Below are 12,946 nucleotides of genomic sequence, written 5' to 3' on the forward strand. Positions count from 1 at the left end.
GTCTGCAAACAGGGACTAGGAACACGCAATGCTGACATCGATGCTGTATTTCCTTCACTGCCTTTTGGTCCCAAATACTCAAGCGTCATTGGAACATCGACTATTTGCATCATATACCCAGTCACTTTGAGCCTTTCATTGTGCCGTCATAAATAATACCTTTACCCATCGCCAACCCGCAAACAAACGATCCCAACATGCTCCTCCCCCTCTACGGTCACGGTCATGCTCAGAGCTGGTCGATATCCTCTCTACCTACTCTACTGAGGTACACTCAAGGCAAAAATGAAACCAGTGAACTATTCATGAACTATACACTACACTGCTATAAACAACATTGAAAGCTTCAACAATTTCCGGATATCCTGACAATCAAATAGGCCATCGAAACAAAAGAGTCAAAAAAAGGCATAGAATCATAGCCAACCCCAAGTTAATTACCTCCACACAACATGACACATCCGCAGTTTGATACAAGCAGCTTCAACCAAAAAGTTCGGAAGGGAATTTCTCACGAAGACGTAGCCTGCTTTTTCTGCGCAAAGGGACCATCCCAGTGCAGCTTAAGCGACATGGGGAAGGGACAGAAAGAAGTTCCGTCAGCACGGAGGTAAACAGAATATCCGCCCTCCTGGGAAATCTTCTTAAGCTGGCCCTGGGCACCAGGAGCACGACGAAGACCCTGCAAACGACCGACAACACGGAGCATAGCAATAAGCGCGATCTTGGTGATCTGCTCGCCGAAGCCGGTGGTGGGACCCTGGCCGTGGTTGATATACGAGTCAAGAGGGCGGTCAAGCTTAACCTGGTCAGGCTCGGGGAAGACGCTAGAGTCGTGGTTCGCCTGGTTGAAGGAGGCGAAGACCTGCTGACCAGGCTGGATGGTGTAGATTTTGCCATCTTCCTCGACGGTGACAGCTTGCTTGGCCTCGCGGAAAGCGCCGAAGGTGCCGTTCAGACGAATAGCCTCCAGGCAATAGCGGTACAGCTTCTCGTCCGATTCGGCGGAGTTAGTCTTGGCAAATCGGTTGATCTCAGCCAGATGGATCTTGTTCTCAGGGGCGGTGTAGAACTCGATAATCTGGGTGAAAACCTGTCCCTGGTTGGGGACTAGGCCAACAATCGTTGGGACGATGGCAGACCAGGTGATGTCGGAGGCGCTGGAGCCGGCCTCCTTCATGCGGCGGATAGCTTCTGTTCCGAACTCGCGGAGGGCGTTATCGTGCGGGCGGAAACTGCCCATGATTCCGGCGAAGAGACCGCTGTTGGTGTCTGCTTTGACGGTGGATTCGACGACTTGGCCGAGCTGGGTGGAGACGGCGGAGGCGGCGCGGTTCAGGGCGTATGAGCGAGGTGCGTCGACATCGAAGAAGAGCGCAGAGAAGATGGTCGAAAGGATCATATACATCTCATGCTCTGTGAAGAGACCCTGCGGGTTCTGTTCGGTCTTTAGGGGAAGTCCGAAAAGACTAGAGGCGAAGTGGACGTGGGCCAGGTTGCCGACATCGCGGGTGATATCGATCTGGTTGATCTTGCCCAGCTGGCCACCCTTCTCAGCAATCAGGCGCTCAGTGATGTCTTCGTAGAAGGTTTTAACGAGCTTGGGGAACTCCTCGGTGTTAAGAGCCTTGCTGACAGCCTCACGCTGCTTCGTGTCGAACTCGCCCTTGCCGAAGAGCGCAGACATGGAGCGGGCCCAGCTGGGGCGGAAGTCCTTCTGGTTCTCGAGGAGCAGCTTGGCATTCTGGTGGGAGGCCAGGTTTACACGAGGCTCAGTGAAGGCGGGCTTATCCCAGGAGTAATCCTGCTCACGGCCCAGATCCTTCATGATCTTGCGATTCTCGCTGGGGATGGTCATGGGGTAGTGGGCGTAAATAGAGTCAGGCTTGTAGTGGTTGGGGAAGGCGCGCGTGGCCAGCTTGTAGAAGATACAGCCCTGGTTGATATTGAGGTCGTAGCGGCACTCGTTGTAACCCCAGTTGGTCAGGTTACGGGGGTTGTAGTCAATAGTATAATGACGGTCACCGCGGACAAGGGCCACGGCATCCGACAGCACTGCACGGGAGATGGTGTAAGTCGGGGCAATACCGACACCAGGGATCATAGGCTCCTTGGCCTCCTCAGTGACGATACCGGGGTACAGCTCAATGTAATCGGGGTGGTCGTAGAGGTGACGGAGAGTATTAGCGATCTCGGGGTTGGAGTTGACTTCCTCGAAAGTCTCATAGGCCTTCAGACCGAAGTGCTTACGGAACTCGTTAAGAGAACCGACGTTCCATCGACGCGAAGCCTCGATACCGAGGATCTCGATAGAGCGCATGGCCTTGGGCACGTTGCGGGGACCGAAGGAGCTGGCCACATCCTCGGTAGCGTGGGTCAAGATGTTGACAAGCTCTCCGTCATCGAAGTATCCATCCTCGTTACGCTGCAGGCGGGCAAAGGTACGCTTGGCTGGATCAGCCTCGAGCGTTCCCTCGACCTTCTTCAGACCCATCAGTAGCTCAGGCATGGTGACCTCCTCGGCAGGCTTGCCCATGAGGTCATAGTAGATCTGCTCGATCCACTTCTCGTCACCCTGACTGATGGTCGAGTGCCAACGGTAAGCCAAGTTGAACTCGACAGAACACTGGTTGCCGAGACCAGAAGGAGTGGAACCGGCCTTCTCCGCCTGAGCACGGGGATCCAAGCACCAGGTTGAGTTGGTGCGGTTCAAGTTGACAATAGTGCGCAGGTAATCATACAGAGTGATGTTGATGTATAGACCGCAAGTAATAAGACGACCAGTCTGGAACAGATCCTCATCACGCTTAGCCCAGGCGTTTTTAGTGTCCTCTTCGGACAAGCCAGAGCGGGGCTTGCTATAGCGACCATTCTCGTTGATCTCAGCCAGCTGGGTAACAATGTGGTTGTGGAAACGGTTCAGCATAACCAGCAGGACACCACAGGCGGCAGGAAGGGCCTGCAGACGACCCTCGGAGAAGCAATCGGGCTTCAGTTTTCCGTCCTGGTGGGAACGGATCAGGTCCTGTTGCTCCTTAAAATCACCGTACAGAATGGACAAGTCAAGGTAGGCAGAGGTCTTGTTGAGGTGCTGTTGGCGGTAGTCGGTCTGGAAAATATCTGTACGAAACCCGTATATTAGCGCCTGAATTGTAACTTTCAACGGAACCAACTTACCGTGAATAATCAGAGAAGCCCAGTCGAAGAAAACACTGGAGACCTTGTTGGGGTGCGGAGTGAACTCCTGACGAGCAAAGAGGGTATCAAAAATCAGACCGGCGTCGGGCAATCCGCTGGGCTGGATAGTCAGAGGAGGAATGGTGCGGCAGTATGCGGTATTAGCAGCTCCAAGCCACGGGAGAGTAGGATTGTTGTTTGAGCCATCGGCTGAGCGGTACTTGTACTCGTCTCCCATATAACTATTCATGGTGTTAGCGCGCAATTGCTCAACAGCTCCAATTGGGGATTTCTCACGAAAGAGGCGGGTGAGGAATTGAGTTCCATAGCTCATCCAGGAATATACTGGTCAGCTCGGTACGGTTCTTGGAGTTACCGGGCAAGTCCGCGACCATCTGGATTATGCGCTCCATCAAGTAGGTTTTGTCATCCACAAGTTCGCCAGAGGTTTTGCTAGCAATGAGATCTTTGACAGTGTTGACATCTCGGAATCCCAGTGACTTGATGTCATTGATGAGACCAGACGACTTGTCGTGCTTCAGGTAGGCGCCATCACCGGTCTGATTGGGCAGAGGATCCTGCGAAGCGTGAATTGCCTGCGCATACTTCTCAAATACAGCAACGACCTCGGAACGCTTCACAGCGTGGTTTTCTTCCTGGTTAGAGGTAGATTTGCGAGTTGGGGACACCTTGGACATGCGCTTGCTGCTCTTGTCTGTGTTCTTGGGCTCGGTGTCACCATTGGAGTCCTTCGGGTCCTTGGGGTCCTTGGAATCCTTGGACCGCTTAAATTGGGTAGAGAATCTCCTTAACATTGTGAAAAATGATGCCACAAACAAGTCAGGAAAAATTAAGTAAAAGAAGAGACACAAAGTGGCTACCGGAGGCCAGATCAGGGGGGAATAAATCAGAAGCTCGACGGCGCTCTTTAAAACGAGCTGCGCGGGCGACGCAAGTCAGCTGCAGGACTGTGGAGCGTCTAAAAAGTGGCGGATTTGCTATCGCCAATAGTTGATTGACTGCAGTAACAGCAATTTTGATTTGATGGAGAGCATTAGGTCGATCTCTCGGGCCTGAACCTGGTCTCTGTAAATATCCCAGCCCCGCATGGTACAAGCTTAGTTCCTAATCTGAGTGGAGTTTCTATAGCGGACTCTTGATGAAGTGTCTCAATATAGTAACTGATCATCATTTATGACCTTGAGTACCTGAGAAAGGGGTGATGTGTTCTAGGATATAGCTACAACATATACGGGATGCCCTATCGTGGAAATCATATGATTCAACATGGTATAATATGGCTGAGGCTGAACTCGAAAGAGCTGAAAAGGAAATCCAAATCTAGATCTATATATCACCAGGTTCGGCGGATAATAGGCCAACGATGAGAATACTGAAATACGGGACCATAACCAGCGGTGTACACTATCTGTACGAGGTAGTCCATAAGAAGTGGAAAACGATGCATAATGGGATCTCGAGATCGAGCTAAATCGACACCAAGTGGGGTGAGATGCTCGCTCGGACTTAGCTCTGCATTTTTCGAGACGAAAAAGAAATTCCAATATACATCGGTGGCTGGGTGGAACTGAACCTTCCAGTGCTGTCACACCTGTAATTTGCTCCAATCGGGGGTATGTTATGTAGCACTTGGGATGTAAGGAAGAATCCGAATGTGATAGGGAGCAGAACTTTCAATAAAAAAAAATACACTTTTCTTTTTTACTTTTTTACTTTTTTACTTTTGTTTTGATCGTCGTAAACCCACTTGTTCATCCACTCACTATGCAATTAAGTGGCGAACGGGCCACTTGCGCGAACCACAATATCTCATCTATCATTGGCGGCTGAAATCTGCCAGTCACGAATTATTTAGAATCTGATTCATCTCGGGACATTTATCCACTTTCAGGGTCTTATTTGTTTGTCTTATCCTCGTGGCCTTTTTCTCGGTAGAATGTGAGTTTCCACGCGAATACGACAAACTCGCGTTTAAAAGGGCTCAAATGATCAGAAGATATTTTAATCTGGGGGATATTTCAATTTCATGGTTCGATTATAATGAACCACGGGTCACCCACTGCTTAAGGGGAATACGGCCAGTCCCGCATAATCTATCCATGGATTGGATCTTATATGCATGAATCGATATCCTGGCTTTAGATCAGCTATTACTATTCACAAATATCCCTTGTTCGGCTGTAGACCCGAGTCCATTGGCTTCCTGGTTTCGGGATATGAAAAGAAGGAAGTCCCACTCTCCTTCCCCTTCGGGTCTCATCAATCATTCTCAGCTTAGAACTTCACGCAGGATGACGCCTAATGAAAGTTTAAATGTTGCAAGGTTGTATTGTTTGGTATTATTGCAGTCACAATCACAGTGAGACCTCGAGAAACTTTCTCTATTCCAAGAAAATGCGGCAACCACAAGTGGGTCACCCTGTCAAGGATTGTATATCGACTACTACAGAGGGTTAGACCGGATCTGATCGCTCAAGGCCGAACCGAAGCGACGGAACACTCAATAGGAACGCCCATCTCCCCCCTTGCACCCCCTGAAAAAGTGGTGTTCAGAAGGGCTCTATGGAGAATGATCAACAATAATTTCCCGAACACCACCTAGCATCGTCTCCTTTCAAACTCTCATAGCTCCAATCTCGATCCGAACTAATGACCAATGATTACTTGCGCACGGAGTAGTCAAGAGTAGTACCTGCACGTCTCTTTTTTAAGTCTCTGTTCAGCTCCATCTCATAAAATTCCAAATTCACACGCTACCCAGGCGGCCCGCGCAAGCCGCATCCCTCGTGCAGAACTCGAGTTAAGTTCAGCCCGGTTCGCGACAAATTTGCATATCCAGCAATGATTACCGGCGCGCCTCCATTGAATGGAATGCGCCCCCGTTAGAACCGAGGGTTTTGTGTAACCTGCACCTGCACAGATGCGAAACAGTTAATTATTTCCTCTGTACGGAAATTACTCCAAGTAAAACAAATGGCCCTTATGATGGACATGTGCCAAGTCTGGGGACCCGCCGTCAGCCCGCTCGGGTTTGACGTATTCTTTTCACAAATCTGCAGCGATCGGCTAATGGGTTGAATCTTCTTATGCTGCCCCCCCTTCGCTGGGTCTGATGTAGGACGCTGATTCGTGTAATACTAGCTGTATCCGGCTGCATCAAAGCGTCATCCCAGCCTTGAGCCTTTCCCCCCCTTCTCGTATATAGCCCCCTCCAGGTCTTATTAGGTGTGCCTGAAGTTTTGAACTTTTTTGTCTGACTGATTCTCATTCGGTGGCATCATGGCTTACGGGTATGAACACCAAGCCCTATCGGGTATACCGAAGCAGTTCGTGCTTTGCTTTGATGGTACCGGAAACAAATTCGCTGGTGACGAGTCGGATAGCAATGTTCTCAAGATCTTTCGCGTAAGTGGGACTGTGAGCCAAGCGTTCGAACCGGTGCTAAGAAGTCGCAGATGCTTGACCGCAGCAAAAGCCACCAGTACCATTACTATCAGCCAGGCATTGGCACATATGTGACATCAAAATCGCTGACTAGCCATGGCCGAATCCAACGTATCAAGTCCGCTTATCAAAAGGCTAAGGACTCGGCGGTCGGGTCTTCCTTTGACGAGCATGTCATGGGTGGGTACAAGTTCCTGATGCGATATTACTCCCCTGGCGATGAGATCTTCTTCATCGGCTTTAGCCGTGGTTCATACATCGCGCGATTTCTGGCAGAGATGTTGGACTATATCGGTCTGCTCGAAGCAGGAAACGAGGAGCTGGTCCGCTTTGCGTGGAAGACATTCGCCAAGTGGCAGCAACGGTCCGATGACTCGGATGAAGAGCGCGAGGAGAAGAAGAAGCTCTTCGCATACATGAAAGCCTTCCGTGAGACGTTCAGTCGCCCTATCTCGCGTATCCGTTTTATGGGTCTCTTCGACACCGTCAACAGTGTGCCGCGCTTCGAGTCCGCGTGGATGCAGCGCACCAAGTTCCCATACACAGCACGCAGCTCAGCCAAGGTGATCCGCCATGCCGTAGGTATTGACGAGCGCCGCGCGAAGTTCCGGCAGGATCTAATCTCTGGGCCGCGTCCGAAGGAGAAGAAGAAACACCGTCTCCGCCCCCATTTGCCCAAGAATCATCTGCACCTCTTCCACCAGGACCACAAAGAGAGGCCTGAGGAGAAGTCCGAGGAGAAGCCCGAGGAGAAGCCTCAGGAGGAGCACCCGGACAACATCCCTGCCATTCGGTTCAATGACAACCCCGAGGAAGAACAGCAAGAAGAAGGGAATGACGAGCCCGAATTCAAGGATCCCAGATGGGGACCCAGTACCGGAGAGACATACTACCACACTGGACGCCGTGCCTCGCACCACACAGCTCCACACAGCACTTCGCAACCCCCCTCCCGCGCTGGTAGCGAAAGCGAGACAATGAAGCCCGACCCATACCGCGCGCGTTCTCCCCGACGCAGCCTCGCAGTGCCAAAAGCATCAATGGATGATCTTCGCTCAGTGCGAAGCAAAGAGTCCTGCCATAGTCTGCACTCCAACACCCTCTCAGTGCAAGTTCCGGTCATAGAGATCGATTCAAGCGACGACGAAGACGACCAAGACATCCACGAAGTCTGGTTCCCGGGCTGCCACGCAGACATCGGCGGCGGGTGGAGGCTCTCAGACGGCGAGTCATGGGCTCTCAGCCATGCACCGCTCGTGTGGATGACGCAAGAAGCACAAAAGGCCGGACTCGAACTGGATGAGCGCAAGATGAAGCAGTTCCAGTGTCTGGAGGAGTACGATGGCGATTACAGCCCGATCCGGGAAGAGATCAATGCCCGACGGCCGAGTCGGTGCGTTGAGTCTCATGTTGAGAACGAGGATGCTTTCCGCTCTATGCCTAATGAGAAGGAGCGCTCTGCTGCGAGTCGCGACTTCTGGCATGCGCTGCATACCTCCAGTACGAAGGGGCTGCTGCATGACTGTCTGATGTTCAACCAGGGTATTCCTACTATGTCGGTTATCACGTGGCGCATTATGGAATGGTTGCCGTTCCGTCGTATGGATCTGCAGCCGGATGGATCGTGGAAGCCCATCAGCTGGCCGTTGCCTCGTGGTGAGGTGCGGGATGTTCCGCATGGTGCTGAGATCCACGTTTCTGCTATCCGGCGTATGCAAGCGGACCCTAAATACCGACCTGGTAATGTGATTGTTGGTGGGGGTGGTCGCGGTATACGTGTTGCGCCGGAGGAGTATGGTATGGGTGAGTGGGTGGTGTTCAAGCATGAAGGTGACATGGTGCGAGAGACTTATGTCCGCAAGAACGTCTCCAAGTGCAAGGAAGGTGAGGAAAAGACCAACTCTTGAGATATCCCTGTCATTATTTTGCTTTCTTTTGTTTATATGCCATTGAATTGGCTTTTGTATACCGTTTAATAGGTAATTTAGAGGAATTGTATAAATTGTGATGTATCTGGTGTCACCTACTCCGTAGAGCTGTCTAAAATCCTGCGGTCGAGATTGAAATTGCCTTGACTGACCGACCTAAATACAAATCTATAGACTAGCCTGTACTATTCTTCCCATTCGATAGCTCATTATTATACTCCCGGCTATAACACAGACAAAAGATGTATTGAAAAGACACGAAAGACATCTGAAAATCCCAAAGACACATAAAATCATCGCACATATTCTATGTTTACATAGTACATAATTATGAAGTCACCTCAAACCCGGGATGCTTTAAGCCCCATGAAGCTAAAGAAAGCATTACTGGACGCGTCAAACGTGCCACACTTACATTCTAAAGGAGTGAAACATCCGGACACTTAGGTCCCAAGAAGGTATCCTAGGAGGTCCACGATGGTTTGAGAAGTTGCGGTTTCCGAGTCCTGGCTCGACTGCGTCGGGATGTGGACATGTGGATAGATCCGGCGCGAGGGAACGTCAACATTGTGTTGGCGATGAAAATAGATCGAAGAAAGCCCGAGATCAAACTCGAAAAATACGAATGGGATACCACTAAGCAGAAATCTTGCCGAGACCATTCTCATCCAAAAAAACCGATGGCCAAGTCACAGTTTTCGGGTCCCCGCTCATCCCTTTCGAGCTTCTTATCGGAAGAGCACCCTCATCGCCAGTGGAAACCGACATAGAAATTGTCGAGGAAGCTCTGCGTGAAATCGCTGATGATGTTTGGGCAGCCCAGGAGTTCGAGTAAGGGTGATTTTCCGAGTCTCCGATCCTGAGATTCTGGGCCTTGGCTCACTTTTTTTCCCTTTTCACATCTTCGACCTCACTATCATTTCGGAATTTCCCCTTTTTCTTTCACTTGGCAGGTCCAAGAGTTTTCTCCTTTTACTATGACGATAGGGTAAATCGCGCTTACCCCCCTTTTCTCTTTATTTCTTTACGGAGTCAACGACCCGAAGAGATGCGCAACGAATCCGGGACCAACTCCGGGGTTGTCCCCGAAAAGAAGGACGTCATGATCACTTTTTCCGCTGAACCGCAAACACCACCCCGGACACGATCCCCTTTGGCCCGATCGCATCTCCGCTCTCGATCACTGGCTGGAATCCCGGGAATGCCGTCAATGACGCGCGCTTATTCCTCTCCAGGGCTGGACTCCCAAGGTCGTTATATCTTCGTCAATGGCCGCGACACAAAACGATATCCCCTGATGCGCCCTGACGACTACATCGAATCCCGCATGGGTTCTCTCAACATCTCAGAAACCATCTCCGAGAACGCAGAATTAGAAACCATTCCCAAATCGCCCCAGCCAGCCTCGTCTCCCATCCTGATGGCGCAGACTTTCCCCCGCATCGGTCGCCTGCGTCCGACTTCACCCCTTCCTTTCCAGACCCCCAACAGCCCCTCCTTACATTCCTCGCCGGTTCTGGGCTCCAAATACAACGAATCTTACCCCGGCCCATCTGGCTCCGTCTCCTCCATCTCCGTCCCCTCAACTCCAACCAGCCTGCGCTCGCGAAGCCCCAGCATTTCGTCTCTGGAAACAATCCCCGACGTCCCCGACGCTGAGAACGAGGCCCTTGAAGAAGACGATCGCATCGCTGAGTTGAAAGCCGCGGCTGATGCAGCTGACGCCGCAACCAATGCCAATCGACGACGCGGGACATCCGATGCGCCCAACTCATTCAGTACAATTCGCGGTGGTTCGGGCGGATATGCAGCCCGAAACGATAAGCGCAAGCGATGGAGTGTCTGTGGTGCCGAGCGACGGCAGGATCTCGACCTGGAGACCATCTGGGAAGACTGAAGAGTGTTTCTCAGTCTAATACGAGTCCACCCGATCTCCGCGCCTATAGCCAAGTACTCCCTGTGCTCCAACATTGTCTCTCGGTGGAGTTGATCTCCACTGCTTCTTTATCGGCTTTCTTTTACTCGGCGCTTTGCTCCGTTCTCTTTGACTTTCCTTGATACCCTTCCATTGCCTCCGACCCGTACATATCCTTTGCGGCTCTGTTTCTCGTTTCAAAAAGCTCTTGCGTCATGGAGTTCTACGGCAGTGGCGGTGGTCTTTACCATGTCCCGCTTCTATCTGCTTAGGAGGTTCGACCAGGCGCATGGTTTCTTTTTTTGTATCTATTATGCTGGTCATAAATGAGCTCGATCTGATTTTGCCGAGCATTTATTTGACCCGGCATCTGCGATGTCTTTGAGACTCGCTCAATGCAATCGAGTCCCAATATAATCTGTCCATAACATGAGTAGATCTATTGTAACCGTAGACAGATAAATAGCTGGCAGCTGTCGATAAGAGCCCAAGTGGCTCCGGGGTGATAACGGTAACCAATCATTCGACCTCGGCAGCACCGCCCAATGACATCCAGAATCTTCACATGTTCATCTTGTTCATTTTGCCTACTATACAGCATACCGCAAGTTGATTTTCGTTGCACCATGGGGAATCCGCACATCGGCATCATCGGCGCAGGTATCTCAGGCCTCCGCTGCGCCGACATCCTCATCCAAAATGGGGCCCTAGTAACAATCCTAGAAGCAAGAGATCGCATTGGCGGGAGAGTATGTATTCCCTGTACTGCAGGAGCCAAGTCATTTTTTTAACTTTCCTTCGGTTAGGTGCACCAATCAACAGTTGGAGACCATGTGGTAGATCTGTATGTACTCCTGCATGATAGTTTGATTTAAAAGTATACACCAGCTAACTCTCAACCCAGAGGCCCCAATTGGATCCATGGCGCGGGTGAGAACCCCATCATGACCATAGCGGAAGAAACGGGAACCGTCATGTATGATCCCGAGGGTGGTAGGCATATCTCCTACTCGCGAGACGGCCACCCGATCAACGACGAAGTGAGCGCTAAAGTCCAGGACTTTGTGTGGACTACTATAGCAGAAGCCTTCAAATACAGCAATCACCACGGAGAAAGCATTCCCGTCGAGCGAAGCCTGTTTAATTTCTTCTGCGATCGAGTTCAGAAAACCACCTTCTCAGATGAAGAGAAACAGCTCTGTCTCGATGCCTGTAGGCTCTGGGGTGCATATGTCGGTGATCAAGTCGACAAGCAGAGCTTGAAGTTCTTCCGTCTGGAAGAATGCGTTGATGGGAGTATGTATAGCAAATCATCCCCGATTCTACAGCACTTCTAACACCATCCAGGCAACTTTGTTGTGGCATCTACATACAAGCGTATCCTTGAACACGTCGCCAAAACCGCCATCGAAAAAGCCGACATCCGTCTCAACGAACCAGTTACAAACATCAACGCGCCACCTCGGAATGAATCCGAAACAAAACACCAAGTAACCGTAACAACAGCCACAGGAACAACCTACAACTTCGACGAAGTAGTCGTAACCTGTCCACTAGGCTGGCTGAAACAAAACACCTCAGCATTCACACCCCCTCTCCCGCCCCGCCTCGAACAGGCAATCAACAACATCTCCTACGGCCGACTTGAAAAAGTCTACGTGACATTCCCACGGGCATTCTGGCACAATAACACCAGCACTTCAACAACACCAACTCAAACACCCAACCCCGTCTTCGCCCAATTCCTCGCCCCATCATACACAACCCACCCCGCAAACATAGAATGGAATCAAGAATGTCTCTCCCTCGCCTCCCTCCCATCCCCACATGCCCACCCCACCCTCCTCTTCTACACATACGGCTCAAGCGGTGCAGAGATAATAAACCGTCTCTCGGGACATGCGCCCTCATCACCCGAATACAAAGATTCCCTAATCTCAACGTTACAACCCTTCTACTCCCGACTTCCCGGGTACAGTGCCGAGAACCCGGACTGTGTGCCGGTTGCGCTGCTTGCTACGCAGTGGCAGAAGGATGTGTTTGCTGGGAATGGGTCGTATTGTAATTTCCAGGTTGGGGTTCAAGAGGCGGATGTGGATATTGAGGTTCTTAGATCTGGGGATGGGATTGGAGAGACTAGGGGTCTTTGGTTTGCGGGTGAGCATACGGCGCCGTTTGTGGCGCTTGGGACTACAACTGGGGCGTTCTGGAGTGGGGAGAGGATTGCGAAGATGGTTTGTAGTCGGTTTGGGATTGGGGAGGTTGGTGAGATGGGGGTTAAGGATGATTATTTGCCTTCTGCGGATGGGGCTTGATGAGGGGGTTGTATGATTTGTTATGTGAGTTGATATAGATAGATTTGGATGGTCTTTGAAGAATTATAGCTTGGAAACATAGCGTGATAGAGAAATATAAATCCTACATGGCTATGAACCATGATATGTGTAGATTGTACAATGGA

At 51.0% G+C, this 12,946-nt stretch overlaps 4 protein-coding genes across 4 annotated transcripts; 3 read left to right on the forward strand and 1 right to left on the reverse strand.

The window, feature by feature from the left end:
• Nucleotides 1–511: 511 nt before the first annotated feature.
• On the reverse strand, nt 512–3,992 carry N7447_001095 (peroxidase/cytochrome P450 family protein; the record flags this gene model as incomplete). The annotated part of the gene is made up of 3 exons (XM_057225371.1): nt 512–3,120; nt 3,178–3,419; nt 3,475–3,992. The coding sequence occupies 3 exons, from the start codon at nt 3,990–3,992 to the stop codon at nt 512–514; spliced, it is 3,369 nt and encodes a 1,122-aa protein (XP_057089387.1).
• Nucleotides 3,993–6,477: 2,485 nt separating this feature from the next.
• On the forward strand, nt 6,478–8,549 carry N7447_001096 (T6SS phospholipase effector Tle1-like catalytic domain-containing protein; the record flags this gene model as incomplete). Its single annotated transcript, XM_057225372.1, has 2 exons — nt 6,478–6,603; nt 6,654–8,549. The coding sequence occupies 2 exons, from the start codon at nt 6,478–6,480 to the stop codon at nt 8,547–8,549; spliced, it is 2,022 nt and encodes a 673-aa protein (XP_057089388.1).
• A 1,069-nt stretch (nt 8,550–9,618) lies between these two features.
• N7447_001097 (uncharacterized protein) lies at nt 9,619–10,467 on the forward strand (the record flags this gene model as incomplete). The annotated part of the gene is made up of 1 exon (XM_057225373.1): nt 9,619–10,467. The coding sequence occupies one exon, from the start codon at nt 9,619–9,621 to the stop codon at nt 10,465–10,467; it is 849 nt and encodes a 282-aa protein (XP_057089389.1).
• Nucleotides 10,468–11,111: 644 nt separating this feature from the next.
• N7447_001098 (flavin monoamine oxidase family protein) lies at nt 11,112–12,800 on the forward strand (the record flags this gene model as incomplete). Its single annotated transcript, XM_057225374.1, has 4 exons — nt 11,112–11,234; nt 11,292–11,329; nt 11,390–11,781; nt 11,833–12,800. 4 exons carry the CDS (start codon nt 11,112–11,114, stop codon nt 12,798–12,800), a joined length of 1,521 nt encoding a protein of 506 aa, XP_057089390.1.
• Nucleotides 12,801–12,946: the final 146 nt, after the last annotated feature.

This window comes from Penicillium robsamsonii, assembly GCF_028829455.1.
Source record: "Penicillium robsamsonii strain IBT 29466 chromosome Unknown utg000001l_segment0_segment0, whole genome shotgun sequence".
NCBI classification, from domain to species: domain Eukaryota; kingdom Fungi; phylum Ascomycota; class Eurotiomycetes; order Eurotiales; family Aspergillaceae; genus Penicillium; species Penicillium robsamsonii.